Source organism: Carya illinoinensis, chromosome 5, assembly GCF_018687715.1.
Source record: "Carya illinoinensis cultivar Pawnee chromosome 5, C.illinoinensisPawnee_v1, whole genome shotgun sequence".
Taxonomy (NCBI): domain Eukaryota; kingdom Viridiplantae; phylum Streptophyta; class Magnoliopsida; order Fagales; family Juglandaceae; genus Carya; species Carya illinoinensis.
The window spans coordinates 27,093,171-27,118,704 of record NC_056756.1 but is presented as its reverse complement, the minus strand read 5'-3'; the positions used below and the strand labels follow the sequence as shown (position 1 = coordinate 27,118,704).

At 37.5% G+C, this 25,534-nt stretch overlaps 1 protein-coding gene and 1 long non-coding RNA gene across 3 annotated transcripts; both read right to left on the bottom strand.

Annotated features, from left to right (window-relative positions):
• Nucleotides 1-1,714: 1,714 nt before the first annotated feature.
• LOC122309980 (aldo-keto reductase family 4 member C10-like) lies at nt 1,715-23,749 on the bottom strand. Of its 2 annotated transcripts, none has more exons than XM_043123832.1 (4): nt 23,630-23,749; nt 22,477-23,146; nt 21,142-21,396; nt 1,715-2,285 (listed from the first exon to the last, which is right to left on the bottom strand). In XM_043123832.1, exons 2-4 carry the CDS (start codon nt 23,041-23,043, stop codon nt 2,025-2,027), a joined length of 1,083 nt encoding a protein of 360 aa, XP_042979766.1. In that variant the 5' UTR covers nt 23,044-23,146; nt 23,630-23,749; the 3' UTR covers nt 1,715-2,024. The 2 variants fall into 2 exon arrangements, with proteins under 2 accessions (XP_042979766.1, XP_042979765.1); XM_043123831.1 differs by having other exon boundaries at nt 22,477-23,538; nt 23,630-23,743.
• On the bottom strand, nt 2,563-10,971 carry LOC122309981. Its single transcript, XR_006242584.1, has 2 exons — nt 5,552-10,971; nt 2,563-5,435 (listed from the first exon to the last, which is right to left on the bottom strand). It is a non-coding gene; the product is annotated as an uncharacterized LOC122309981 (long non-coding RNA).
• Nucleotides 23,750-25,534: the final 1,785 nt, after the last annotated feature.

Genomic DNA, 25,534 nt, shown 5'->3' with positions numbered 1-25,534 from the left:
AAAACTTTTAGCTTGGAAACCCATTTAATTATGCTAAACCCCATAAATCACCATAAGTCTTTTTTTATTTTATTTTTATTTTTATAAAGGAAGAGAAATGATAATTATAGCCGTGAGTACAAAAGTTTCATATAATCACTTCAAAAAAATAAATAAATACGGGATCTAAATAAAAAAAACGTTTTAATAATAGATTTCACTTTTTTTCAAAATAACTATATGGCGCTTGCAAATTTTATAACTGTATTTAGTATTACTAAGTAACAGCCATTGTCAAGTGAAAGAAGGGTTTCGGATTGTGGGACCGAATTGTATCGAGTGAAATAGATAAATGAAAGTAGGGTAATAATTAGTTGGGGAAAATGAAATGTACAAAAAAAGAAAAAAAAAAGAGTTCAGGAAACCAGTAAAATTCTTCTCATGTACTTTAGTTATGTTGCAGTCTTGTCCAAAACACTGCTTGTAGAAGATAGAACAATCATGGCTTCTTTGACAACTGCTTCACTTCAATAAAATCCAGAAAGAATTCTAAAAGGAAATTAATAAATAAATAAAATTCCTTCTGGCATGTGATGCACCTCCATTAGTTTCAACAAGAAAATTGATGGCCGATGATTCTTAAACATAATGCGATTAAACCGGAAATGTGCGTCTCCACTTCTCACAACAGCAAACTGAGCGAAGAGGTGAGAAATGGCATGTAATTATAATGTTGTCACCATGTCAATCACAAACAACGCATGTCAAGCACGTCTATTCAGGTGGTAAAATCCCCAAGCATATAAAAATAAAATCCCTCCACCACCCACATGCTACAGCAGTCTTCAAATTTAATGTCCTGTCTTCTCAACAAATTCCCTTGTCCTAGCCAGTAGTTCTCTCTCTTCTTTTTTGAACAAAAAGCAAAGCAAAGCAAGAGCAATTTACATATAGTAAATCTAACTTTTGAATGACAATGGAGCACTGAAACAAAGATGCATCACGTTTATAAAATTAGCTGGCAAAGCATACTGGATCTTCTAAAGGAACATTTGAGGCCATTCCCGGAACCCCAAAGTGGAGGAAGTGGGTGGGTTAGATAGGCTCTCATGGTAGTCATATTCTATCAACGGCTCATTGAGTGCTCAGCTGACCTGGTAGCCAACCCATTCATGATAAAACATAGAAAATTAGCTCTCTCTCTCTCTCTCTCTCTCTCAATGTTGATCCAGAAAGACGAGCTGATGAAAGAAAGAGAGCAGAGAGTCTTTCTAGTTTATTTAAAAAGCTAAGATTTCTTTATTATGGGACGGTTTGGTGAGCTTGGATGGCATCTTTATATTACTTTTTTAATCACGATGGATGCATATAAAACAACAGTAGTGATCTATTTTCATGGCCCTGAGTATCCACAAACCAAGATGGCCCGCATTCTCTCCCGTTTTAATAATCAATTTCGGAATACTATAAGGTACATAATAATCATGCATCAGCACCCACAGAGTGGCATCAGATAGTATATATTAGATGACTCAAACAGTGTGCCGAATGTGCTAACTAAACATTCGTATTAAAACATAAGCTTAATGCTTGATACCATTGAAATGCAAATCCAGCTATATTCATAGACAGATCAAATTGAAAATCAATGTAAAGTAGCTAGAGTCAATGTCTGAAAAAGCCGAATTAGGCAAGTTTGTTAATGTTGATCAGAAATATTATCTAAATTCCATCGTTCTGAATAACAGTAAATCCATGCTTAATTAGTAATAGTGGTCTCATCTAGAGTCTGATGAAAATAATTCATTTTTGAAGTTTCACTCCTTGATGTCACATCAGAGGGACTCAGTATAAGGATCACCATCTTTGTTTTCCAAACAAACAAAAAAATCAAACCTCTTTAAACAATAGGGTATAGTTTGACTTTCTATTCTGCGTCCACAAAATCAAAATCTTACAACAAACAATGGGCATATGACAAATCATAAGATGATCACGTACTTGAACATAAATGGCGCAATATCTAAAGAAAATAATATGACATATTAGGCATTGGATTCCATGTCATCTTCCATCTCACGCACAGCCTGTAGTGGACCACTCCCAAACATAAAGACATTGTCCGATTGCGTATTCAGAGGTCCATGTCCAAATAAACAAACTTGTGGTTCAATCTGGTTCAAGTGGTTCCACTCATCATCTGAGAGAGACCAATTGAAGATGTCAATATTTTTCTTTATCCTGTCAGACTTCAGGCTACAAGGAAGGACACTGGTTCCTCTTTGCAGTCCCCACCGCAAAATGACCTACAACAGATTAAAGCACAACATATTTCCTAAGTACATTTTCTTGACATTTGGTCTTCAATAGTACATTGGCACACATACATTCAATTGAGTTATCAAATGGTAAATGCAAAAGTTTCCACCTACAACCTTACTCATTGCCTCATGGGCTGTTTGGCAGCCGAAGAGGCAGTGGTTCCACCAAGTACAGTGCCAGGAACATTCACTGCGCCACCTGTCACTCTTTTTTACTTTTGCTTTGCTTTTCTTTTTCTTTTTTTTTTTTGGTGGGGGGGGGGGGGGGGGGGGGGGGGGGGCGCCACCAGTAAAGACAATTCTGATCTCATTGTGCTGTCTGTTCTTCAATGGAGATCATAAATGTTTGTACGAGAGAACCATAAGTGGCTTCAAAATATCAACAATTGCATTCCAGTGATTTCATAGCATTCACAATTGCATAAATATGCATTTCTTTGATTTTCTAGCAGTACCATTCTTTGGAAATTTTAAAAAATAATTGGCAGACACAGAGGACGTTGGGGAAATGATGAGAAAAGTTGAAAAAAATAAACGTCTGAGAGAAAAATCTCGTACACAGTTTTTTTTTTTTTTGAAGAAAGAGTGCAAAGGATAAGAATTATTGCAGTACCCCTTGGGTGGTCACATGGTTGCATAGAGGAGAAATTGGTACTACTCATTGGGATCAATGCTGAGTTTCTTTGCAGGATCCAGATATGATGAACCCTGGCAATCCATTTCGAACTAAGAGGAGCTTGGAGTAAAGACCACTCCATTTGATAAAAAAAGGATGAAATAGCTCATGGGCTATCAAATTCACTTGAGCCTGCTAGACATTATTTTGAAAATTAACTTGCTAATGGGCTTGTCATGATGCACTGAGGTTGGGTTTTCAATTTCTAGAACAAAGGCTATATATTTAAGTCTAGGAGTTTTCCTTCTGGACGAAAAAAAAAAAAAAATGAAAAAATGATATCAATCACTACTTCTTAACAACCTCACAATACCACTCATGAAACAAGACTGAACCCATCAAGACAGGCACTTTTGTGGAGGCAGTTTGTGTCAGGGGTTAAAGATTTCAGTGTCAGATGGTACGATACAAAGAAATACATTTTCATAATTAATAAGAGTTTGAGGGAATGAGCTATCTACTATTATCCGTTAAAACCAAGTTTGTCAAGTAGTATATTTTACGGAAGTGATCAAGGAAATGTTGATGAAGGGGAATGCTATCATCAGTCCATATATCTTGCTTGGTTTTCAGAGAATCTATGGAATTTCTTCGACACCAGATGACTGTTAATAGGGGAAAAATTTGAGTTTCAAGTTTTAGTTGTAAGCCAATATACCCTTGATTCTCTATGCAAAATTCTTCTTATGAACTGTTCGTAGAGGTTGGTAATGAGCTGTTTTCCAATTGCAATGTTTTCATATGTTGTAAGGAGATTTTTACATGTGCATTAGCCACTTCCAAGTTTTGGATATTTACCTGTACTATCACAAAATAATCTCAGTTCCATTTTTCAATGCATATTTTACTGTCTTCTGTTTTCTGTATATGAGAGAAGCTGGGGATTGCTCCCCATGAGTGCTCCAAGCAGCTGCTAAAATCCTTTTATAAGCAGGCTAAGCAGCTAGCACGTCTGAAACCGTTCAAATTTAAAGGGCTTGGGTTGAGTTATATCCAAACCGCTTGTGGTAAGGAGATGAATGCGATCAGTCGCTGAGGCTGAAAATAGCATCTTCCACTCTTGATTTGCTATTTCCTCGGTCAAATCTTCCTTGAATATTCGCTAACCCTGCTTATTTGATCAAGCCCATGAAATGCCAACATAGCCAAGGTTGATTAAGCCATGCCAATTCAAAAGCATATTTTAATCCCATTTAGATGATGAAACAACTGGCTGACCACTAGTGTTGTCCTGATACACAGCCAGGGGCCTCCAAAAGAACTTTTGATGGATGCAAGATTTGTCTAGAAAGTTTCCTTATGATCTGTTTGGTAGGATCGTATATTAAGGATCCTATAAGAAAAGGATTGTAAACTAAGGATGATAACCATGGGCTGCAATTGCAAGGAGGATCACACTACACGAAAGGAGTGGAAACACACGTGATGCCAAGCAAAAAGTCCTCTACGATTTTGTACACCAGTGAGTACTGCTCTCTACTAACAAGGTTTCGAGCAAGAAGAGGATCACGGTTTTTGCTCCTGATGGGGATCTTTCTGAGACTTTGCTACCTTGTTAATTGAATTAGTGGTTGTATAATGGCAAAAAACTGGGTAAGGGATGAACCTGGACATTTCTCCTTTATCATCTCCTCCTCTAAAGTCGAGCTTGAGTCACACAAGAGAGACAAGTTTCATGTAGGAGCTCGGTACTTGGCAATGGAATAGAGCTAACAACTACGGCCTATGAAGCACTAATCCTAAGAGTCTGATATGAAGAGTCTTTTTGTTGGTGGGAAGGATGCTTGCAGTGGGAGTGGACCTCTCTTCTTTTGGACATATGTGATTAGCGTGGAATCCATATTGGAAAGACAGGCTTCCTTTTTGGGTCTAAGACATGGGCAGAGGGGCTGAGTTTGATGAGAATGGCTGGAGTGTCATTTGTAATATTAGAGGAAGATATAGTCTAATACAAAGAAACCAAGTATTAGGATTTTATCTCACTTGTTTTTTTATAAGTATGATGGATTTTATTTTTTTGATAAGTAAACGATTATATTGATATGAATAGGCATAGCCTAAGTACACAAGATGGTACACAAAAGGTAACACCTATTTAGGAAGAGGAAATAGAAACTAGAAAATCAAGAAAATTGAGGCCACGAAAACATCCGGTTATTTCGCTCCTTCCTTAGGCACAACAGAATACATATCGGAACCATTTTCCACACCGCTGATATTTGTAGGAGACCTCGTAGATTGGTCCAACTGACCATGAGCTCAATCACTGTGGTAGGCATCACCCAAGCAAGATCTAACCTGTTGAACACTTCATTGCATAATGTTCTAGCGACCTCACAATGCAACAGCAAATGATCCACAGTTTCACCATTTTTCCTACAAATGCAACACCACTCTTCTATGATCACCCTTCATTTCCGTAAGTTGTCCAAAGTCAAGATCTTACCCAATGTTGCCACCTATACAAAAAATGCTGCTTTAGGAGGCTCCTTATTTTGCCAAATCCTTCTCCATGGGAACTCAATGTTATGTGGTTGTGTGAGGGTCTTATAAAAAGAGTGAACTGAGAATATACCTCTACCGGTGGGTATCCACCTTATCGTGTCAGCGCCTTGTGTTCTCGGTATCATGGTGTATAGACAACCAAAAAAGTACTCAATGCTGCCAACTTCCCAATCTTGGGCCGCCCAGGTGAAATTCATGTTCCATTGGACTAGGTCCCCAGAGAACTCCATACAATTAGCCGTTGATGCAACTCACATGCAATTCTAAAAATTGAAGGGAAAGAATCCTTTAAAGCATGACCTCCTCACCACTGGTAAGTCCAAAATTTTATTCTAGACCCATTACCCAACACCAACCAAGTGTGCCTAACAAAAATCCCCCACCCTCTAATGTGTTTCCAAATTCCAACTGCATAAGCCCCATAAACTTCTCTAGTACACCATCCCCCCAGCATACCTTCATATTTAAGTTCAATCACCGACTTCCATAAGGCCTCCAGTTCCATGATGTATCTCCACATCCACTTCCCAAGTAAAGCTTGATTGAAAATCTTCAACTTTCTAATACCCAACCCACCAGAAGAGATTGGAGAGCAAACCTTATCCCACTTGACTAGGTGAAACTTGAATTCATCTCCTAACCCTCTCCACAGAAAATCACGATAAAGTTTCTCGATGTGTTTTGCCACACTTGCTAGAATTGGGAATACAAACAAAAAGTAAGTTGGTAGATTACAAAGAGCACTTTTGATTAGAGTGATCCTACCACCTTTTGAAAGACACAATCTTTTCCAACCTGCCAGTCTGTGTTCAATCTTCTCAATAACTGTATCCTAAATTGATATAGACCTTGCAGTTGGCCCAAGGGAAGACCAAGGTAATTAAGGATTTTATTAGAAACAAATTACCAAACTTTAGGATTATGCAGGTCTAAGATCATGTAAATAAATGTCGGAAGGAATCTAGAAATAAAAATATAGAAAAAAAAATATTAGTCCCAAAAGTTTGCTCAAGCAAACTAAGCATGGTGGTCAAGTGAGATTGCCGAGGAATCAGAAGAAAATTCTGGAGAAGATCTGGAAATCTAGGAAAGGCTGGAAAAATGTGGAAATCGTTTGAGTAGCTTTAGTGACTTTGAGAAATTTTGATAATTTTATATTAGTCCAATCTCTTTAATTATGATTCTTATGTGTTTTCTGGACATTAAAAAATCAATGACGTGTCCTAACCCTAGAGTGTCATACAATTGCTTTTAAGGCTAATCTTAAGAACCCAATGTTGAGATTGATTAATAGTGATCCAATGGCTAGAAATAATTGTAGCTTCTATTCAGGTAATGAGCTGAATGTGATTGAAGAGTTGTGGACAAAGGACAAGTTAGTTAAGTTGGTTATATCAAACTCATGGTTGAGTGAATCTAGTTGAATCTGAGTCAATGGTGTGGATCAAATGTGTCCAACATGAAGCACAAATCCAAGGGCTATAAATGCATCTAATGAACTTGAGGAGAGAGAAGGAAGACTTTTAACAACAATTGCATATCTTACTTTTGACCTAGTAGAAGAGTGACATGTGGCAAAGAAGGGAGAGAATTTGTTCTAAAGTGAATAGTAACCCACTCAATTTTCCTATAAATAATTGGGCTTCCCTATTCATTATTTTCACAATCACTAGAGTTACTCTTTGCTAAGAGAAAAACTTTTGGTTTGCCTAGAGAGAGTGTGTAATGCCCCAAGGGGTGCCGCCCAAGGCACATCTAGCCTATACTCCAAAAGGAGTAGTCGATTTTATAATTGGAATCCCATTGGAACCATTATAAATAGCAAGAACTTCTCCCTCCCAAGCAATGTAAATTCCCATATACCACCTATACTATCGGTCAATATGGGGTATCACAGAGAGTAAGTATGTTCTAAAAACATCTCTTGAAGAGAGGAGAAAAGAGAGAGAGGAGAAGAAAAAGAAGGTTTCCTTTTTTGGTTAGAATTCTCAGATTTCTCTGATTACTCTTGATATTTTGAAAAATAATGAAATAATTATGGCCTTCTTTAAATGATGAAAGACATCCTTAAAAGTTGAAATGCATGGATTTTCAAATGGTTATGTTGTATGGACTGGATCAAAAGTATGAAAATCGAAACAATTAAAATTCTAAAAATCACCACACTTGAGCGGACGGCTCACAGCTAGGCAAACTTTCTACAACTCACCCACTTGAGCAAACATCAATCTAGGTGTGGAGTGAACTTTCATTAAAGAATATTTTATTGCTCTTCCGATGCACTATCCAGCTTTAATGAGTCTAATGAAATGAAGTGAGTTAAGTGAACCTGCTTAGGTGCCGCTCTTGTATATGTCCCGTGTACTTGGGCTATGCCCATGATTATCACCGATAAAACTCTTGTTTACTGATTAAAAAAAGACAAGGGAGTTAAGTGAACCTAAGCATTGTGTTGGGCTAAAGATTCTATTGAAGATTTAGGGATTCCCTTCAGTTATACCTTGGGTATACTAAATAGGATAAATTGTACATGTGGAACTTTTTGTTTTAGGTGAAGAGATTTTAGGAATTTGTAAATCCATTTTTTTTTGGAAATTTATAAATTCATCATTTGGCAAGATAAGCAAAGAGACACTATGCTACCATCACGAAAAGTTTGAGCCATGCTTGCAAAACGTTGTCTTCAAAAGTTCAAGTTATTTCGAAATAAAAAGATTATTTGAGCACTATTTCACTGTGTGGCGATTGTTATTGTCATTCACTTATATGAACCATAATTGAAATATTTGCTTCATGAATCGATTCTAATGCCATGGAGGAGGCCAAGAAAGGGACTTCGAGGAAAATGATGTTTTAGAAGCGTTGAATGCTTTGGATGGTGCAAATGGCCCTTGGACTAGATGGCACTGGCCCTGGTTTCTTGGTGGGAGAACCAGGGTTCCACCCCCCTCCCTGTTATCTAGCAAAAAAATTGAATGTTTTGGATGGTGATAAGGCTATGGGACCAGAGGCCGAGGGGTGCTCATCAACATTCTTATAGATGGGTTGGGAGCTTCTCAAAGTTGATTTAATTAATGTCTTCCAAGAGTTCCACACTCCAAGGAAGTTAAAAAAAAATTCTATCTTCATCACTCTCATATGCTTTCATCCAGGGGAGAGAAATCCTACCCAGTTCTTATTGCCAATAAGTACATTGATAGTAGACTTCAATTTGGGGCTTAGGAGTATTTTGTAGGCTGAACTCGGCGATGGTTTTTCGATCGTAGATCCCACTTGAATCAAGTTAGCACCACTCTTACTCTTCTTTATCTAAGTGATATTCTACTTCTCTAAGTTCTATTTAAAAATACCTAAACACCCAGACTACCGTTGCTTGGATCCCTCCACAACCCAAGTTTATAACTCTCGTCATGTTGTTTTTGACAAGACTCTCTTCCCGTTTGCAGGTGTCCACCCTCGCTCACCACCTCCTACGGACCCAGAGGAGAAAAGCATATGATCATGTTAATTAGGACTTCTTAAAGTACTAATTATGGATTTGAGCATTTGGAGAGAAATGGTACAGGTGGATTACCAATTGTATATTGTGGGTGCAATTTTTAGTTCTAATTAATGGATCAGGCTCCGGTTTCTTTCAAAGTTCACAAGGCATGAGGCAGGGAGGGGAGGCCTAGAGCAGAATAAAAAATATTGCTCTGAATAGTGGACTCCTATTAGGGTTTTTGGTGAGCGATAGACATCTTGTTGAGTTGCTTACACCGTACCTGGTGAAACCATTTAAACAAGCATAGAGATTGTTGAACATGATGGCTTTTAATTCTCCGTCCTTTCACAATCATCAAAGAATCAGGCATTGTGTTGCTGAAGACACCACATTATGCTCAAAGGGACCATTTTCCAGGCCTCTAAATTACTATGACCTCCGCAAGGAATCTGCCAACACGCCAGCATCTCCACCACGCATTGGAGCATAACCCATCCAAACCCAAAAGTGAAAAATACCTGTGTCAATAAGCTCCTAGCCAACTCAAAATGCAACATAAGATGATCTATATTTTCCCCATTTCGCTTGCATATGCAACACCATTCCATCACAACAAAATGCCATTTTTTTTCTCATGTTATCCGTCATTAAGTTCCAAAAAAAAAAAAACTACCCTCAAAGGTGCTTTGTTTCTCCAAATACACTTCCATGGAAATGCGTGAACTGGTGGGTATTTCAGTTCCGAAGATTAATCTAGCTAAATCTGAATTAGTGCAGGTGGGTGGCATCAAAAGGTTTGCTAGAATTCTAGGATGTGGGGTGATGAGCTTACCTATGAAATAATTGGGACTTCTGTTCATGTCAACATTCAGGGCAAAAGCTATTTGGAATGACGTAATAGAGAAGATGGACTGTTGTTCTAACTTTGATCAAAACAACTTTTCCAATTTGCACAACTGCTATATGTCCTTATTCTCTATACTAGTTGGAGTGGCTAATCATATAGAAAGGAATTGGAAATGAGTCTAAGTTTCATCTAGCTAAGATGGCCCAAGATTTGTACAATGGGGATTAGGAGTCAGAAACTTGCTATAGTGTATATCTGTGTCTTGTTGGGAAAATGGCTGCAGTGCTTTGCTACAGAAAGGAAGACATTATTGTGATCAATGAAGAAAGTCTATGATGGTAGCACATGGGGAGGGTGGCACTCTAAGAAGTGAGCAGGTCTTTTGAGATTGGCGTGTGCAGAAATATAAGGAAGAATTGGGGAATTTTCTAGAACTTAATCACAGTAGAAGTAGGACCAGGGGCAAGCGTAAGGTTTTGACATGATGTTTGGTGTGGAGATCAGTAATTAAAGATTGTTTTCCCATAAGTTGTTCAGACTTTCCACGATAAGGAGGCATCAGTGGCAGACTCCTGGCAACTTTCCAACACCACTAGACAATGGAATAGTACTCTTATTTGATCAGCACATGATCAGGCATGGGTGCTGTTTTTCTCATTCTTCAGGCGTTTGTACTCTACTAGGTTGAGAGGTGAAGGAAAGGATAGGATGTGGTGGGTCCTGTCCAAAAGAAGGAAGTTTGAGGTCAAAACTTCTTATCACACATTGTGCTTCATAGGCAATCTTTTCCTTGGAAAGGTATTTAGCTGAACAGAGCTCCATCGAGGGGGCATTCTTTGTGTGGATAAATTGAGAAGGGGAATTTTAGTAATAAATTGGTGTTGCATGTGTAAGAAAAGTGGGGAATCAATTGATCATTTATTTACTGCATTTAAAGTTGCTAGGAAATAATGGACCTCGCTACTCCATCTTTTTGGTATCAATATTAGGTGATGCCTCTAAGTGTTGTAGTGTTGTTGGGTTGTTGGACGAATAAGGCCCCATTTGAATGTTGAGATAAGATTAGATGAGAAATCTGTGAATAGTAGTGAAATGATATGAGTTAAAATGTTTTATGGGGTTTTGGGAAAGGAGAGAGAAAATGTTGACTAAAAATATTATAAAGTTATATTGTTATAATATAATTGTTTAATATTATTTTTTTTTTGGAATTTGAAAATGTTGATTTTTTTTTTTTGGAAGTTTGGGAAAATTGTCACGATTAGGTAATAATTAGACGAAAAAGTTAAGATTTGAAATTGAAAAGTATTTGTGTTTGAGTGGTGTTTGGATGTTGAGATGAGGTGAGGTGAGGTGAGGTGAGATGAGATCAACTCAACATCCAAACGGAGCCTAAGGATATTGGTCATTGCAATGTGGAAGCTATGCGTACGGTTCCATTATGCCTCATGTGGTGCGTGTGGAATGAACAAAACACTCCCCAATTTTGAAGATCATGAGGCAATGGTCGATGATCTTAGATCCATAATGCTTAAAACTCTTTTTTGTTTGGATGTCAGCTCAAAATACTCTTGACTTTTCCAGCTATCCTGATTTTATGTATTTCTAGTTGTGCTTTCCTTTTATGCAACCAGTGTACTCAGATTTCCTCTTTTGTATTTTTAATAAAATTGAATGACATATATATACATATACATACATACATACATACATACATATATATTTGCTTTATGTTTCAATTCAGAAGGTGGAATAATAAGCATTGGAAAACTAATCCCAAGGAAAGTGGTATTGGTATGATGCTGGAAATAGAGTTTATGCATTGAATCATCATTGTTTTGGTATATTTGATATTATTATTACTCTCAAGACTCTGGATTTTATCCTTCATTTGTTTGTTTTGATGGTGATTCTATGACAACCATTTCTCACTAGGGTATACATCATTGCATCATGGATTTGGTTGAAGATTATGCAGTTCAATTGTACCCTTCACCACACAGTAGCACTGGTTCATTTGCATATTAGGTACAAAACTCACTGCTCTTCCTTATCCTTTCAAATGGCACGGATACACTACACCAACAGGAAAGCCATCTATGAAAATGAGATTGTAATAACGATCACAACCTCAAAAAGCGACATGCACATCATTAGAGGTTGCATGACCAGTGAAAGAAAACGTATGGATCCATGGTCCCCGTTGCATCAGGCCATTATCCTACACCCTCTTCCAAATATAATAAAGATTTACAAAAAGAAGTCGCCACCAATCATAAAGGATGAAGAGGAAGAGAAGGTGGAAACTAACGAGGAAGAGTAGGAAACCAGGGTCACCATGTTAGCATGATATGCTCTTTGTTTCCTTATTTATCTTTAGACAATGTATATATTTCTTTCCTTAGAATCTGTACAGGGTGCTAGTTTCCATACTTAGACAGATTTTGATTATTGTAATTTAGGCTTAATTCTAGTCGTGTATACTGCACATTGGTGTCTTTATAATGAAAGGAAATCCTCACAATGGAGGTATTCAATCCATTTGACATGGTATCAAGAGCAGGTTACTAGCCTTATGATTTTTCTTAGATTTTTCCTTTTTTTTTTTTTTTTTTTTTTCTCTCGGGCTTTTCTCTTTTGAGTTCTCGGCGGCATCTGTGCTGCTTTTTGGTGCTGTTCTGGTGATTTGGCACCACCTGGGTGCAGTCTTGGTTTCTCCTTTGATTTTCGGTGCAGTCTGGTTGTGGGTCTAGTGTTTTTTGTGGCTTTCGGCTTCCTTGCTGCGTGGCTCTGGTTCCAGGCTCCTTGTCGGCAATTTCTGTTGCCTTTCAGTTTCTACTTTGTGAATTTCTGTTGCCTTTTTCAGTTTCTGCTTTGTGGGTTGTCGTCGGCAGCTTCTTGCGAACCTTTGGGTGTCGGCAGCTTATTTATTTATTTTTGGTTGTCGGCATATTTCAGTTGGGCAGGTATTCTCTTTGTTGGGCGTGTGACTATTTTTTTACTTACGAGTATCATGTCTTCCGATTCTTTCACTGTGAAATTCATGGGTAAAAATTATTCTGCATGGGAATTTCAATTCCGTTTATTTGTTACGGGAAAGGAGTTATGGGGTCATATTGATGGGAGTAATCTAGCTCCTACTGAGCTTCCTAAATTAGCTCAGTAGATCAAAGATGCTAGGGTGATGACATGGATTTTAGCATCGGTTGATCCTCTTATTGTTCTTAATCTAAGGCCCTATAAGACTGCTAAATCTGTGGGAATATTTAAAAAATGTGTATAATCAGGACCATACAGCCCGATGGTCTCCGTTAGAGTATGAAATTGCCAGTTATACTCAGGGTGATCTCTCCATTCAGGATTATTTTTCTGGATTTAATAATCTCTGAGGAGAATTTACTAACATAATTTATGCCAAGGTACCAGAAGAGTCTCTCTCTGTTGTGTAGGAAGTTCATGAGCAAAGCAAGCGAGATCAATTTTTAATGAAGTTACGCCCTAAATTTGAGGTCACTCGCTCCAATTTGATGAATCGTGCTCCCGTGCCGTCTTTGGATGTTTGTTTTGGGGAGTTACTTCGTGAGGAGCAGCGTCTTGCCACCCATGCTACTTATCAGCATGACAAAATGATACCCAATGCAGTGGCTTATGCTGCTCACAGAAAAGGCAAGGGATGAGACATGTGGACAGTTCAATGTTTCAGCTGCAAAGAATATGATCATATTGCTAATAATTGTGCACGGAAATCTTGCAACTACTGTAAGAAGCCTAGGCATATTATCAAAGATTGTCCTACTCGTCCTCAAAATCATCAGGCTAATGCTTATCAGGCTACTATGGATTCCGCTTCTTCTACTATTGTTGATGACTCATCTACTCTTACTACTGAGAAGGTTCAACAGATGATTCTTTCAGCTTTTTCAGCCTTAGGACTGCAAGGTAACAGTTCCCTTTCTCCCTCATGGCTTGTTGATTCGGGTGCATCTAATCACATGACTAATTCTTCTGATACACTTAGCAATGTTCGGCCTTATATTGGATTTGCACACATTCAAATCGCTAACGGTAGTCAGTTACCTATTCATGCTATTGGGGATATGGATTCCACTATTAGAGATGTTTTTGTATCTCCTCAGCTTTCTACTAGTCTTATATCAGTTGGTCAATTGGTTGATAAAAACTGTGATGTTCGTTTTTCTCGTGATGGTTGTCTTGTGCAAGATCAGGTGTTGGGCAAGATACTCGCGAGGGGGCCTAAAGTTGGACATTTATTTCCTTTGCATTTTTCCATTCTTGATGTTATTTCATTTGCTTGTAACACTTTGAACAATAAGTGTGAAGTGTGGCACAAATGGTTAGGTCATCTTAATTCTGTTATTTTATCTCATGTCATAAACTCTGGTTTGTTGGGCAATAAAGATCAATTTTCTTCTCTCTTTTGATTGTTCCACATGTAAATTAGGTAAAAGTAAGTCTCTTACTTTTGAACGTTATTTCGATTTGATTCATAGTGATGTGTGGGGAATTTCTCCTGTTATCTCCCATGCAAATTATAAATATTTTGTTACGTTCATTGATGATTATACGAAATATACTTGGATTTATTTTCTTCGCTCAAAATCTAAGGTCTTCTCTGTCTTTCAACAATTTACTGCTTATGTTGAAACACAATTTTCTTCTGGCATTAAAATTTTGTAGTCTGATTTAGGTGTTGAATATATGTCTTGTGAGTTTCATGATTTTCTTAACCAAAAAGGCATTGTTTCTCAGCGTTCTTGTCCAATACACCTCAACAAAATGGTGTTGCTGAACAAAAAAAATAGACATTTGTTGGATGTTGTTCGTATGTTACTACTCCAATACTCTATTCCCCCTAAATTCTGGGTCAAAGCATTATCTACAGAAGTTTATTTAATTAATAGATTGCCATCCAGTGTCTTAAATTTTGAAAGTCCGTACTTTCGTCTTTATCGTCAACATCCTACATACCTTGATATGCATACTTTTGGCTGTGTTTATTTTGTTCATTTGCCTTCCATGAACAACATAAGTTATCTGCTCAATCTGTTAGGTGCGCTTTTATGAGTTATAGTGCTTCTCACAAAGGCTATGTTTGCTATGATCCATGCTCTAACTGATTTTGTATTTCTTGTCATGTTGTGTTTTTTGAAAATCAGTCTTTCTTTCCTTCTCCTGTTGAGTCTTTGTCTGAGATGCATGCTTTGCCTAATTTTGATGATCTGGTTCCTTTTCGTGACTGATTCAAATCTATACTTGTATATGAAATATGACGACCTACTTTGCCCCTTCCAAGACTGGTCCGCCATCTGAGCCTATTCAGATTGATTCCTCTACGGGTGCTTTGGATACTACCACAGTTCCTCGCCGTTAGACCAGAGTATCTCATCCACTAGACCGGTATGGTTCCTCTCATACCTCTCTTCATGCTACTCTATCCTCCATTCCCATCCTGTCAGGTTATTCTGAGGCCGCTAAACATGAATGTTGGCCTGCGGCAATGGCCGAGGAACTTCGGGCTCTTCAGGATAATCATACATGGGATGTTGTCCCTTGTCCTGCTCAAGTAAAAGCCATTGGTTGCAAATGGGTTTATTCCATCAAGCTGCATTATGATGGGACTCTAGATCGGCATAAGGCCTGGTTGGTTGCACTTGGCAATCGGCAAGAGTATGGGGTGGACTATGAGGAGACTTTTGCTCCGGTTGCCAAAATGACTACGGTTTGGACTATTCTCTTTGTTACTGCCTTCCAAGGTTAGCCTCTTCATCAGATGGATGTCAAAAATGCAGTTCTTCATGGTGATCTCAAAGAAGAAATCTACATGACCCTTCTAGTTGGTTTGTCCTCTTCTTCTTCCTCGGATGTTTGTAAATTGAAAAGATCATTGTATGGGCTAAAATAGGCTCCCCGAGCGTGGTTTGATAAATTCCGCCCCACTTTGCTTCAATTTTCTTTTAAGCAAAGTGCCTATGATTCTTCTTTATTTTTCTGCAAGACATCTCTTGGCATTGTTCTTCTTCTGGTTTATGTTGATGATATTGTTATTGCTGGGACAGACTCTGCTCTGATCACCCAACTGCAGCATCATCTCCAATCCTCCTTTCATATGAAGGATCTTGGTCCTCTTACATACTCTTGGGGTTGGAAGTCCATACTGATCCTTCTGGCATTTTTTTGAATCAATATAAATACACTCAGGATCTGATTACTTTGGCTGGTCTTCAGGATACTTCTTCTGTGATACTCCTCTGGAAGTAAACACGAAGTATCGTCGGGATGAGGGTGATCTCCTCTCTGACCCCACTATGTATCGACAGTTAGTGGGGATTTTGAACTATTTGACTACTACTTGATCTGATATTTCCTTTGTTGTACAGCAGGTTAGTCAATTCATGCATGCTCCACGTCATCTACACTTGACTGCTATTCGTCATATCATTCGATACCTTCGAGGTTCCCCTAGTCGTGGCCTGTTCTTCCCTACTAGAACTCCTTTTCGTCTTGTGGCTTACAGTGATGCTAATTGGGTAGGATGTCCTGATACACGCCGATCTGTTACGGGTTGGTGCATGTTTCTTGGTGACTCCTTGATATCTTGGAAGAGTAAGAAACAGGATCGTGTCTCCAAATCTTCCATTGAATTTGAATATCGTGCAATGTCTGCTACTTGTTCTGAGATTCTCTAGCTTCGTGGTCTCCTTGCTGAAATTGGTTGTGTTCAGTCCTCTCCAATGCCTCTACATGCTGACAACACAAGTGTCATTCAGATTGCTGCCAATCCTATTTAATGAACGTACCAAACATATTGAGGTGGATTATCATTTCATTCGGGAAATATTGGACACTCGTATCATTACACTTCCTCATGTTTCTACTGACCTCCAGATCGCCGATGTGTTTATAAAGGTCATGACATGACAACATCATCAATTTCTTGTCCGCAAATTGGTGCTTCTTGACCAACATCAATTTGAGGGGGATGTTAGCATGATATGCTCTGTCTCCTTATTTATCTTTAGACAATTGTATATATTTCTTTCCTTAGAATCTCTACAAGGTGCTAGTTTCCATACTTAAGACAGATTTTGATTATTGTAATTTAGGCTTAATTCTAGGCGCATATACTGCACATTGGTGCCTTTATAATGAAAGGAAATCCTCACAATGGAGGTATTCAATCCATTTGACACACCATAGAAGATAATGAAGGTGAAACTTGGGCTTGCAATGTGGAATGATGATAACCACTATAGTGGTTGACCGACATAGAAGTTTAACTAATCATTTTGGAAACTAATAACCATTATTTTATATTAATTTGACAAATACTTTGGTTGGAAATAGTTTTCCATCTTATTTTGTTTGGTTGGTATAATTTGGTTGGATATATATTCCAACTTATTTTGAAGATGTATATTATAGCTTCCGCTGGATTAGTGATATTAACATGTTTCTTGAAAGAGTGACCACTGTTTTAAGGAAAAGAAAGAAAATACATGAGAAATCTAAAAGACAAGGAATAAATACTCTAGACCTTTCTGTATGGGATAAAAAATTTGTATTGCAAGGTTGTTTTGGGCCAAAGCATAGAGATCACTTTAGCTTGTTGTAATAGAGTGGTTCATCATCATGTGTGACATCATCTTCCCTTGACCCTCTCAGGGTGAGTTTAGGGTCCTACATGTAGGACTTCTGGCGGCTGCTCTATAGTGGGCAATGGATGTACACATAAGGCTTCTATGGCATAAATGAGGGAGCAGTCAACCTAGAGTCTATCTAGCTTGGTTTGACCTTTACGTGTCCAAAATAATATGACTTATAAATGAAAAGACAGTTTGGGTTGAGAGTTGATTTTGTGGAATGGAAGGATCATCAAGCTGAGATCAAATGGGTTGACTTCTATCTCTTTCCAAAGCTAAAGTCCACGGGTAGAGAATTTCAACCAGTTATGTGGCCAAAAGTAACACCCCATGGCCCATGTAGTTCATAGGAACATCTGACATTTTTGTGGGATGAATGAAGACGATCCATCTTGGGACTGTAATTGTTGAATGAGTAGGGTAATCTTGTCAAAGAACTTTTAAGTAGATATTTTACTAATGTGTGACTTGGAGCCTCTCATGCGCATGTGGACCTATGAGTTGGGTTTGACTCAGTGTGTTGAGAGTGAGTACCTTCCATTGAATTAATAATGGTGGCAAAGGAACAACCATGGCTACCCAACATGCTATTACCCTACTCAGGATGTTTCCACCCCAAGCAAATGACCCATATTCATATGGTTTGGATTGACAATTACAAAAGTAAAACCTAACTGAATGAGTAAAACCTAACTGAATGTGACCCAAAACTTCCGCAGGCATAGTGAAAAACAGATAAGTGTCCATACCAGAAGTGAATACAGATATCTGACTTATTCCATCACAAAAGCAGTTTGAGAGGTATGTCAATTTCAACCTTTACTCTTAGATACTTCCTGCATGCTATACCAACAGGTGAGGTGCTCGACTCAAGGATCTTCCCAAGGGCTTTCCCAATCTACGAAGCGTTCCCAGTTGTCATTCATTCCAATGTGAGGACATGAATTTATACCCAAAAGGTAGCCCTATTTAACTCTACTTCTTGCTATCTGGAATCAATGGCCATTGCTTTATCAAATGGTATTCATAAAATCTATGGGCGTCGTTGATGACTTCTCTTTTCTTGGGGGTTGGAGAAGGTAAACAGAAAGATGTTAGGCCAAAGGTCTTCAATCAGCAGTTCCACAGGCAAAGTGAAAATCAGATAAGTGCCCATACCAGAAGTGAAAACACATGACTTATTCCAGCACAGAAGCACAAACCCACGTTGAGAGGTATGTCAATTTCGACCTTTGCTCTTAGATACTGCCGATATCATCACTACTATGCAAAATTTCATATTACTCTCACAACTGCAGACATTGTGTTGTCAAGTGCTTTGGCAACCACCATATGACCAAGAAAGGCTAGGTTGGACACTCGGTGCTTTAATTCCGTTTCCTACACAAATTGAGTAGGGATATTCATCTCATGCAAGTGCCTTAGTTTGATACATCAAAGTGTAGAAATCCCCCTTGGTCCTACCCATTCCGTCTAAGGAAAACAAAGAGAGAAAGGACATATGGTTTGTGAGCTTTTTCAAGAGGTAAAATAACACGAAGAAGAAATGTGAGAGGTATTTGGAACAAACAGAAGGTGGGTGCGCTCACCACAATAAAGAAAGAAGTTAGTTTTTTTTAGAAATTTGACCTTGATTTAAAAATATTTTCTTTTATTATGAAGGAAGTGTCAGGTACAAAGATTCTATAAGTAAAATCATTCTTTATTAAAATACTGAGATCATAAGAGAGAGTGTGCGGAAGCATTTATTAAAATTTCTCAAAGTCTGTGTCATAAAAATCATAACTTAAAATCTTTGTACATGATCTAGGCCACTATTATGCCTCCCTGGACTAAATCCCATCCTACAGCTTTACCTTCATAAATATTCTAACCTAGGTAGTTTAAAAACATAAAACAACTAAAATAAGTTGATGACTCAGTAAGAAATCCATCATAACGTAAATATACTTAACATAAGATTTTTCATAAATTATTTCATACTGAGAGCTTAAAATCATGATTGATTATACGTATGCTATGACATGCTTGACTTATCTTGGCTTATTTGACTTATCTTACTTATCATACTAACCCACACACTTAACTTTGTGTGCAAAGTTGTGCATTGGCCCACATCCCACGGCCGCAATGGGAGCCGCTAATAGTATTCTAGCATACTATGGTGGACCACGCTTAGTTCTGTGGCTTGCACATCTACCCATAAATTGCATTGATACCATGCATTTAAATGGCTCTCTTATCAAACTATTCTGATCTTACACTGGATTTTATGAAAGCTTACGTGTCTTATGCAACGTGAGATGTATAATACATACATAACTATAATATGCAGAATAAAACATGATGAATGATGTGCTTGCAAATATCATGACATGCATTGTACATAAACACTGGCTTTCAAAGAATTGTTTGAATAATAATATATATAACTAGCTAACGTATGCTAAACCTAATTTATGATCGAGCTACTTACCTCGTAACGTTAATCCAATATTTCTGATATGATATTGATCACATGAACTAGAAGGAGAGAGAAAACATAAGGGATGTTGTGAGAAGAATGCGGCAGTTTTCTACTAGAGTGGTGAACGTGGGACACGCACGGTGTTAGACTAAATATCTTGGGTTCAGCCGTTGCACTTACAAAGGTTTATGGTTTTTCCAAATAACACACGCAAGGGAAGATATTTATTGAGAGATTTGGGAGAAGGTGTCGACGAGTTTGAGTTTGAGTTTGAGTTCGACTCGGTCGCGATCATTCAAGAAGAGAGTTTGAATTTAAAAACATGATCTAGTAGTTCATTCAATGTAGGATTGGCAGTGACTAAGACTGTGTAGGGGATTTCAATCAGTGATTTTAAATTGAAATAAATTTCTAATGGCCGATCTTTAAATTTTAAAAGGAGTCTAACTCGTTCAATAAATAATAAATGGGATTTAACCTAGTTATTGAGGCTAATTAAAACTCCTAATCAACTTTAATAATTTATCACTCATGGACTTATCCAATATGTCTCATTACATATAATTTGGACCCAATAAAAATTATCAATATTTTGACCTTAGAATTACTGGACTAGGTCGTTACAGTGGGGTTCACTAGAAGGGCATAGGCATAAAAAGGGGAGGTGAGAAGAGGGATGATTAGGGCGACTTCTTAAATTGATAGCCAGAAAGGATTGGATAGAGGAGCAGATCTCCAGGGAAACACAAGGAGTGAGTAGTGGATGAAGGAAAAGTTCAAACTGCAACATGTTACACACTTGGCGTAGAAGGTATAAATTTTAGTATGTATTTTAAATTTACCATTCCCACTTGGGACTTGTTTTGAGAATATTTTCCTGTTTGTTTCTTACTGCTCAAGAAAGAATAATCTGTTTTTGTGTACTTTACAATTTTTTATTGCATGATAGAGTAGCATACTACTTTATATGTATTTCTTGGATTATATGACCAGAATCAGATCATATACATCACTTAAACATGCTTTTAGGAATTGAAGGACAAGAATGATAAACCCCATATCGTCCAACATGGTAAGTGAAAGTCCACTTGGATTATTCCATACGAGGAGCAAACAATTAAACTAAAAATGGCATAAACAACTAGAGTGGACATCTATGAGTATAAAGCAGAAAAATAGATGATAACTGAATAAAAAGTACCTGCTCTGGTGTCTTTTTGTGTCTATCTGCTATTTGTGCAACAACTGATAACTTGAGCATAGGGCCATGGACAGATCTTGATCTCCTAAATGATATGCGAGGAGTTCCAGGTTCATCTTCCCCACCCGATCCACTGTCAGATGGTCCCGGTGTTGAAGTAGGTACTCCTAAAGGTGTATGAGCAGATACATGAATACCCTTCATTTGACAGAACTTCACAAGTTCATCTTGCCTCCAGAAAGGGTGCAACTCCACCTAAGAAAAGCAAATAAAATATCATTAATAACACAAAAGTATCATGGGCAAGACTTAGGTGGTCCAAAACTCTTGTCAGAATTAGTAAAAGGAAAACAAACAAAAGCTAAGATAATAATTTGTCAGGATTAGTAAAAGGAAAACGAACAAAAGCTAAGGTAACTGACAAACAAAGTGTCTAAACAATCATCCAGGAACAAGGTGGGTGACATGAGATACTCTTATGACTAAGATTTACAATTTGGGTCCTACCAAAATTATTTTGAAAGATATATGTATAAGATATCAACTCATTGTCTAGTTTCCAATGCCGCCATAAAGAAAGAAGTCATGAAGAGGTATATCCCTACATAGAACACAGTTTTAAAAGCAACCTGAAGAAACAAGGTCAAGGACGGTGATAATGGTTTTTTTGGACAAAGCCACAGACCCTCAGCGTCAGGAAAATGGCATACTTTTAACCAGGTGGTAGGTCACCTCTTAGATGAACTTTCCAGCTCAGACTGAGGGCATGGTATGCCCCATCCTAATGATGAGTTTCTATGTTGCAGAATATCAAGTACGGTAGTAAATGTCCAATACTTGCTTCTACCTCTCAGTTATTGCAATTGTCTGAATCAGCAACTTGTCAATGACAAGTACAAGTACAACCAGAAAGAACGAGTATTTTTTGCGATTGAATACTTCAGCTATATCAACTAGTAAAGTTTGTCAGTCACAGAACTGGGGTCGCTTCTGTAATTCATTGAGCACAAGTCTTAAGCTTGCTAGGAATTTGTCCAGCCAGATAATTTAGAAATCATCAAGTGATGCTTTTTCCAGTTGAGGAATAGATTCTAGTGCTTTATCTTGAAATAAATAAATTAAAGACCAAAGGATCATTGATTTAGAAAGCATCCAGAGTTATTAACCTTTTTAATATCAAATGTTACTAGGTGTGGAATATGCACAGAAAACTCGTGGAACATCTGATTTTCTTCCTCAAATGATCCACGAATTACTTTATCCAGGTTCTTCATAAGTCCAGGCATGGAGCAAAGCAGAATCTTTTGAAACAACAAGAATAACTGTACAACGAACCTGATTGACTGCAGGTACAATCTTTGCAAACTTAAGCAATCCTTTGATCTGCTGAATACTGAAATTGCTAACTCCAATAGCCCGAACCAGACCTGACTCGACGAGACCCTCCATGGCTTTCCACGCTTTTTTCAACCGATTCAGAAACTGCCCATACTCACTGCCCGACTTTGAAGGTGGATCAGTAGCGTCACCAAAAGCCGAGCTGTCGGGCCAATGCATCAAATAGAGATCCAAGTACGAAACTCCAAGATTATTAAGAGAAACTTTAACATAGTTCTCTATTTTATTGAGCGAATTCATGGTACAGTAAAGTTTAGAAGTCAAGAAAACATCCTCCCTCTTCAGTAAGCCTTTGAATGCTTCATTGAGTGCTTCCCCAACTTCGCTCTCATTCCCATAAAGATGTGCGCAATCTATGTGACGGTAACCGACCGACAATGCTGTTTTTACAGCTTCGACGCAGAGGTCTCCACCGCTCTGCCATGTCCCAAGTCCAATGGCTGGAATTTTAGCTCCGGTGTTCAATACAAAGTAACTTCCCGGTGTTCCTCCTTTTCCTTTCATTCCCCAAAACTTCTCAGAATAGCAAAATAGATAGCTTTCAAATGACACGGTTACCCAAAATCACCAAGGTGCAAGAATCAAGACCAGATTCCAGCAACTCAAGCTATATAAATATATGGTATATGAAATATTATCAAAACCGATGCAGCAAATCCAAAATCCCCGGATGGAGTTGTAACATGCAAATCAAACAGACAACCCAGAAGTCAAATACCAACCAAAGCCCTATACAGACAGAAAAAGCGATTTAATTCGGCAGAAGACAATAAAAAAGCATTCCAACTCCAGGGAACTATACAACTTTGACCATCAAACTAAGCTCAAGCTATGTTTGGCAAATTGTCCCAACGAATAATAGAAAAAGTAGACCGTAATCTAATTATTACTCTCCACCTAATTACAAGACTGTCAAGACAAGCGAAGGCTTAATAATTTTTTATTGAGTTACGAGGAAAGCACCAAATGAAGACCAAGATTGGATCGCTGAGTCCGACACTGTAAAATCAAATATTCAAAAGGGTAGCTGTGGTCAACAACGGCAACATAGAATATGAAACTCCCCCCCAGCCAAAACTGAAAACAATACCTTAGCTGTAAACGACCAAGTCAGATCTCTCTCTCTCTCTCTCTCTCTCTCGGACGAATTGAATTGAAAATATGGACCGTCTTCTGCATCTAATCGTTTCGGAGTAAAAGTACATTTTTCTTACCCCTATTTATGTTAAGTTAATAGGCATTCTATACTTTTGTACCACAAGTCATCAAAATTGCACGTTTGATTATAAAATTGATCGGTGCAAAATTGTAAATACACAACATCGTAATTTTATAATAAAATGATGAGAAAAATATTATATTCAGAAATTAGTAAGTTACTTTTAACAAGTATCAAAATTATATTAATCTTGACTTTATTTAAAAAAACCATTAAGATTGTTTGTAATTAGAAATTGAAATAAAATCAATTCAAAGAAAATATTTAAAAGAAAAGAAAGTCATTGTTCGAAAATCAAATTAATGAAAAAAAACTTTTAAAAAATCAATTTCACCTAATCCCTCACTATGCTTCTCTCATCTAACTAATTGAATTTAATTCTCTTTGTTTGTTAACAGATCTCCAACTCATCCAAAAGTCTCTTTCTATAGTCAATTGAAAATATTTGTATTCATCATTTTATACAAGAGTATGCAAATTAATAAAGCAAGAAAGCACTGCGACTAATGATTTTAATACTACATAGATTCATACAAATCTTTCAATCTCTATATTTATCTATGCTGAAGTATCCAAGATTTATCCTATAATTTTTTCTTTCGATAGCAAATTACAAGATCATAATCATCTAATTAATAATTAGTCAATTAGAAACAATAAGCTCAGAATAAATCAGACAAACATGGAAGAAAATTACTTCAAATTAGCATAGAAAAACAAGAATAGTTTGAAACTAGATTATATAATTTTCCTAGAATAAAGAAAATTTAGTTCATCTTAAAAATTATATTCAACATAACAAAGTCACCATATTTTTTCTAAGAGGACTAGAAGAAAAAGAACATTGAAAGAAATACTCTCGCGGTCCCATTGTGTCATTCTTCAATTTTTCTTGAAGGCGCATCCCAAGTGTGTTACGTTCTCCAAGAGCCAAGCAGAAAAAAAAAAAAAAACCCAAAATAATCTTTTGCTTGCTTAGTTTTGTGTGCCCAAAACCAAAGGGCCCCACGCATGAAAACTCTCCCCATGTTAGAAACCTAATTGGGTAGAGTTCGGAGATATGCAAAGGCTGAAATGAGGAGTTTGAAGTGAACTGCTGAAGATGAAACGGTGCCGTAGATACTTAAAAGGGATAGTGTCGTTTGATGGAGCAAGGACGCTACGTTTTATGAGGAACTAAAGCTGTGTGTTTTTGTAAAGTCTCAAAGCTATGCGTTTTATTAATGTTTTACAGTTTATTTGTATTTTACATTTTAGTTGTCTATTATTTTCATATAGAACCTTTTGGATCATTTTATATTTCGTATTATTTTGTTATGGGTTATTACGGGAAGGCAATGAGTATTATAAGAGGGGAATCACAGAGGGGGAAGAGATCATTTCTAAAAAATCTATAAAAGCTTGGTCTGATTTTCTGAAAAATCTATAAAAGCTTGGTCTGATGTAATGGAGGTTGGAAGCCCTCGAAACCTTCCTTTTCAATATACGTATGACACTTGAGAAATTTTATCAAACACATTATGTGCATTATTTTCCTTCATTACAAAATACTTCATTTACATTTCATTAGTTTCCTTATTACAACACTACATATTTCATTAGTTTCCTTATTACAACACTACATCACATCACCCATTACAAACGGGTCCATTACACCCCCCCTTCTTTTCATCAATAGAAACCCGCATAAAACCAAAACTCCTCTACGTGTTCTTTCAAATCCAAGAGGCCCCATGGCGTCTCCAAGTCAAACCACCAGTTACTTCTCACTCATGC

Excerpts from the sequence above, each read along its gene's own strand:
- LOC122309980 (XM_043123832.1), bottom strand. The coding sequence starts at position 23,043 with ATGAAAGGAAAAGGAGGAACACCGGGAAGTTACTTTGTATTGAACACC. Across the intron at positions 21,397-22,476 it reads TTGTACCTGCAGTCAATCAG|GTGGAGTTGCACCCTTTCTG; the intron begins GTTCGTTGTACA and ends TGCTTTTCTTAG. Across the intron at positions 2,286-21,141 it reads ACAAAAAGACACCAGAGCAG|GTCATTTTGCGGTGGGGACT; the intron begins GTACTTTTTATT and ends AATCTGTTGTAG.